This window comes from Sinocyclocheilus anshuiensis, unplaced genomic scaffold (genome assembly GCF_001515605.1).
Source record: "Sinocyclocheilus anshuiensis isolate Anshui unplaced genomic scaffold, SAMN03320099.WGS_v1.1 scaffold1082, whole genome shotgun sequence".
Taxonomy (NCBI): Eukaryota; Metazoa; Chordata; class Actinopteri; order Cypriniformes; family Cyprinidae; genus Sinocyclocheilus; species Sinocyclocheilus anshuiensis.
In genome coordinates, this window is record NW_015542379.1 from 785,873 (window position 1) to 791,883 (window position 6,011).

General features: G+C 34.8%; 1 protein-coding gene across 1 annotated transcript in view; it reads left to right on the forward strand.

Annotated features, from left to right (window-relative positions):
- loxl1 (lysyl oxidase-like 1) overlaps nt 1–3,791 on the forward strand; it is a 22,844-nt gene extending 19,053 nt beyond the window's left edge. Inside the window, exons 4-6 of the mRNA XM_016491533.1 lie at nt 1,963–2,119; nt 2,225–2,320; nt 3,672–3,791. Coding sequence (XP_016347019.1) covers nt 1,963–2,119; nt 2,225–2,320; nt 3,672–3,791 — 373 coding nt within the window. The remainder of the gene's footprint in view (nt 1–1,962; nt 2,120–2,224; nt 2,321–3,671) is intronic.
- Nucleotides 3,792–6,011: the final 2,220 nt, after the last annotated feature.

Consider the following 6,011-nt stretch of genomic DNA (forward strand, 5'->3'; position numbering starts at 1 on the left):
GTGATTTTTTAAAAACTAAATATCTCCCTTTGGAGTGGACTTTGAGATTTGTAAGTCTGAAGATCTTATTTGTCCCCAAACATACACACTACACACTGACTAAAATTCAAAAAGTGAAAAAGCATAATAGGACCCCTTTAAGACTATTGCCTAAAATGTCAAAAATGTTTTAATGACACAAGCCCCGGATTTTTCTGACAGGTTACCCTTACTGTGTGTGTGTGTGTGTGTGTGTGTGTGTGTGTGTGTGTGTGTGATTTGTCATTAGTTTGCTCAGGGATTTGGCAACCGGCCCCTGAAATGTCTGTCATCCCCTCATCAAATAAGATTTAAAATGCTTGGCATATTATGGGAAATATAGTATCCCTGTGGAAACTCTGAACTCTGTCAGAGGAAAGTACCTGTTTTCCCTGCCACAGTCCTTCAGGTATTACCACAGCTTTCCGAGAAAACACTTTTGCCAAAAGACCAAACAGACGGTAAGAAACAGTGGCGTCACACGTAGAGTCAGACTCCTGACGCACCTGCTGGAATAGTCATGCATTTCAAAGACTTGACCAGAAACACAGAGCATTGCTTTAAATTCTTATTTCAATGTTTATTGATCTTTATTTATTTTTTGATTGATGGCTATCAACCTTTTGTCTATACTATTGATACAGTGAGTTTTTTACATTGAGATTTTAACATGCATAGATTATTTTACAGTAGGTACTTCAATGTAATGCTATGGATGCTGCAGGTGGCGGATCGTTTATAGCCTTTTCTCACAGCAGCTGGAATAATGGAATTTATCATTTTGATGGAGGATTGTAATCCAAAAAGGTTTGTGTTTATGAAACACGCGTGACTGAAATTAGATTATATTCCAGTTTTAAATGTGCATCTGATTACAGATAGCCTACGTGGGATTACACAATATTTGTGTTTTAAAGAGAACCAGTTCTAAGGATGTATAATTTGCTTTTTGAGTTAAAATAATTTCTTTATATGAAATTCGAATGGTATAACAATTAGAGATTAGACTGTACAGAAATTGAAATCTACATGTAGTCTAACGCTAATACATATTACATACATGCAATGCTTAACATTAACAATTTGAGAACACAGTACACCAGTAATAATAATTTGCACAGTTAGATGTGATATAAGCTAAGTGATCATTAGATTTAATCACCATTGGTGGCGCGATTTATTGTAATGCTTTTTTCCCCCTGAGTTGGTCAGAACAAAAGTGTCAGACTTGTTACTTACTTGTTCAGATAACAATATCCGGTGACAATTCTTATTTGGGTCATACTTCCAAGACGTAGGCTAGAATCTGTGATTCCTAAGTACAGTATCCACACATTCACCTCAAAACATTAGATTCATGCCGGTGCACAACCCACACAAGGAAGATAATTCCGCAAATAACTGCAATTGCAGGTTTCAAACTGAGATGGCGACAAAGAGGCAAAACCTACGGACTGCAGTTTTAATAAAGCAATAAGCCCCAAGAAGCTGTGGTTTACAGTGAATTTATAACAGCTAAGGGGTGTTGTTAGGCATGACGTGAAGCTGAGTGCCTAAAACCCCCTTAGCTGTTATAAATTCACTGTAAACCACGGCTTCACGGGGCTTATTGCTTTTATAAAATGGTTATTCCATATACATAGTAAGGTTTCACAGAATAAAACAGAGCAAATAAAGTGTATGATAAAAACAGTATTCTTCCACCAAACAATGTAGTTCCTCAGAAACAGTTGTGGTTGTAACAAAGTGGTTGCCGAGCAACACACAGAAGTAAACAAAGGTGTATGTTTGTAGAGTAATTTACAACAGCTTTGAACGCTGCTCAGCCAATCAGAATCAAGCACCGGAACTCTCCGTTTTATAATAATAATAAAATAACAGGTGGCATAGCCATGGTCCTTTTTTCATGTCAGTGTCGTCTCTTCTCTCTCTCTCTCCGATCAGACATTACCACAGTATGGATGAGTTCAGTCACTACGATCTGATAGAGGTCAGCAGCGGCCGGAAGGTGGCGGAGGGACACAAGGCCAGCTTCTGTCTGGAGGACACGACCTGCGACTTCGGCCATCTCAAACGATACGCCTGTACTTCACACACCCAGGTACACGTCTGAGACACATTCTCTTATTTATTATTGATAATAAAATTATTAGCATGCCATTGTTTTTTGATTACACTAATGTTTTGATTTGTTTTAATATCCCAGGGTCTCAGTCCAGGTTGCTATGACACATACAATGCAGATATTGATTGCCAATGGATTGACATCACTGATGTTCAGCCAGGAAACTATATACTCAAGGTAGATGACCAAAACATTTACATCCCGTCTTCTATTTCACACCGAACGCATTTTTCATAACCTTCAAAGAGAGTCTTCTCAGAGAATATCTCGTATCTAACACATCAACAGAATACAACACGTCTCGCTAAAGGTTTGGCACAAGGAGGCGTTTGATGTCACGCATGTCGTCCAACTCTTCTGTTTGTTTTCTGTGCTCATAAATAAGACAGATACAGACATGCCTCTTCAGGCAGATCCCAGCCGCTCAGACAGAAAATTAGCTACTAAATATAGGGGCTATTTACTTTTTCCACAGATTAAAGGTGTGTTTCTGCATATATTTTTTGTTGAGGAAAATATTTCAAAGTCAACTTTTCATTGTTTTATGTTAAATGTATCCCACTTTCACCCATCAATACTGTCCACCAGAGCCTAAAACTAACATTTTTCTACTTCTGCCAATAGCCGGTGATTTATGTCTGTATGTCTGTGTTTATTTATTTATTTATTTATTTATTCATTTCTTTATTATTTTAATTTTTATTTATTTAAAAAGAAACCAATAAAGAAATATCACTAAATTACTATTGTATAATAATAATAATAATAATAATAATAATAATAATTATTATTATAATAATAATAATAATAATAATAATAATAATAATAATAATAATAATAATAATAATAATAATAATAATAATAATAATAATAATAATAATAATAATAATAATAATAATAATAATAATAATAATAATAATAATAATAATAATAATAATAATAATAATAATAATAATAATAATAATAATAATAATAATAATAATAATAATAATTATTATTATTATTATTATTATTATTATTATTATATAACAACAATTAGTAACAACAGTACAATTAAAACACTAATATTTATGGTTATTTTTTCTTTGCTTTTAAATGTTAAACCATAGAGCACTTATTTTGGTGGAAAGCCACCGGGAAACTTTTCTTTTGAAATGCTTCTCTTTTGTTGACAACAGATTTCTAAACCATTTTCATTACAACACGTAAAGATGTTTGGCACATGTTGTATTCCAAATAGAGTTTATATAATTACAACATAGTCTTTGCGGTTTGATAATCGACAATTAACCATGTTCTCAGGCCTTGTTAAAATTAATAATATATATATTTTTTAATTAACCAGCCAGCTGTTGAGTAGCACTGCTTTGTGTACTCACCAACTCTGAATTTTGCTTGCATTTGGCAAGTGTTAATTTTAGGCCCTGCATGTCCAAAATATGTAATAATGTGGTCACATATACAATATTTTATGGGGTGCACTTACTTTTTCACATCACTGAAGGTCTAAATTCTGTTTAAATTCCAGCTCCAGGTTAACCCGAAGTACTTGGTGCATGAGTCGGACTACACAAACAATGTAGTCAGGTGCAATATCCACTACACAGGCCGCTTTGTCAAGACAACAAACTGCAAAATCTCCCAGTAAGTACACATTGCTTTTTGAGTGTGTTAATGGATCAGTAGCTCCATAATGTGTGGCATATATTCATATACACGCTTTAAAATAAACTTTCCGAAAGGAGTTTTCACTGCAGTGCCATAGAAGAACCATTTTGGGTTCTTAATGATCAGCTCTTAAAAGGACCATGTTTTTCTTAGTGCTTTAATATCTAAAGAACCTTTTTCCACTATAAAGAACCTTTTGGTCAATGGAAAGGTTCTTCATGGAACCATCAATGCCAATAAAGAGCCTTTAATTTTCCACATCTATGAAACACAACAGAGCAAATGACTGTTTCTTCTGCTCCTATAGGTCATGATCTGTCAGATCCGGATGAATCTCCATGGAAGCGCTGTTCCATTGCAATGTGAATGGAATTCCTGGTTCTGTTGTGATTGTTTATTGCATTTGTCTCGGTTCCCGTATTTATGCCGTTCTTGTGAAGCTGCGAGGAACGAGCACACATAATGTCACCCTCACGCAAAACCAAACACACACTGAGGAATCCCTTTCTTCACAGCACACCGCAGACCAACGTCTATTTTCCTTCCAGCCACCCCATTAACCCTGGTTTTTCATAAAAATACACACTCGCTGCCCCCAATTAAGTCTAATTCCTTCACCATTTTTAAGTGGGATACATCGCTGGAATGCAAAGTGAGATCAGGCATGGCACTGTTGAACTGTAATTCTGTCATTCAGATCAGGAAAATCAGCAACTGGAAACAATCCTCCTTTTTTCCAAGACTCTCTCTTTGTCTGTGCCACTTTAGCGAAGGTGCAATACTGAAGAAAGAGTCGTATGAGAGAACGGCCTGCCTGTCAGTCATCCTCCAGCTAACCAATTAAGTAAAAAGTAGTTTTAGTTTGAATGAGGGACCTGGAAGAAAAAATAGCTTTGGGATTAAAGCACTTTGAATAAATGCCTTGAATCCAAAAGCTGGAGGCAGTTTATCAAGGTGTTTTTACCTTGGAGGTTTATTATAGTCTTTTACTTAACCTGCTGTGATTTACATTAAATTTGGTTGTAATGTTGCCTTGTATGTCAGTCCACTGATAATGCAATAAAGCAAACTACTTAAATTCAGGCCATACTTGAGATGTTCCCCTACAAGCAGCTGAAGCTCTATCAGTTTGGTTTTCTGTGATTAAATGAATATTTCAGGTTCAATACAAGAATTAACAGACAGAATTAGTGGCATAATGTTGATTACCACCACAAATAATTTACAAGTAATTACACTGAACCACTTGCAATGAAAGTAAATGGGGCAAATTTCTGGATGATTTGAAACCTTATGCATTTATAAAAGCACTTACATTAATTCTTCTGTTAAAAATTGTGCATCATTTGAGCTGTGATTTTAGCATTGTCATCGCAATGAAAATTGTAAAATTGGATGTAACTTTTCGCAGGAAAAAAAATTGGTGATTTTCTGCACAAAAATCATGCATATTATGTACATCTTGTGGCTTTACTATTGAAAGTGCTTCCATTGTAAGTGATTTAAAACTGTAATGCTTTTTAAAAAAAAAGTTGATTTTTTTTTTCAATCAACAATAATTATGCATTTACTGCATTGCATTCAAGATTCAAGGTATGCACTTTATCAGTTCATGCATTCGCTGGTAATTGAACCCATGACATTGCTGTTGATCTACATTTACATTTGCATTTGACAGACGCTTTTATGCAAAGTGATTTACAATGCATTCAGGATATGAATTTTATAATTTTTTGACATTAACATTTATGCATTTGGCAAATGCTTGCATCCAAAGTGACTTACATTGCATTTAAGGTATGCATTTTAAAAGTCAACACATTCCCTGGGAACTGAAACCATTACCTTGCTGTTGATAGTGCCATGATCTACATTTACATTTATGCATTTACCTTTTATCCAAAAAAGACTTGCTTTGCATTCAAGGTATGCATTTTATTAGTCCATGCATTCCCTGGGAATCAAACCTATGACCTTGCTGTTGCTAACTGCATGATCTACATTTACATTTATGCATTTGGCAAATGCTTTCATGCAAAGTGAATTACACTGCATTCAAGATATGCATTTTTTCAGTCAGTGCATTCCCTGAGAATTGAACCCATGACCTTGCTGTTACTAACTGCATGAGCTACATTTGCATTTATGCATTTACCAGACAGTTTTATAAAAAAATAATAATAATAATTGCATTGCATCC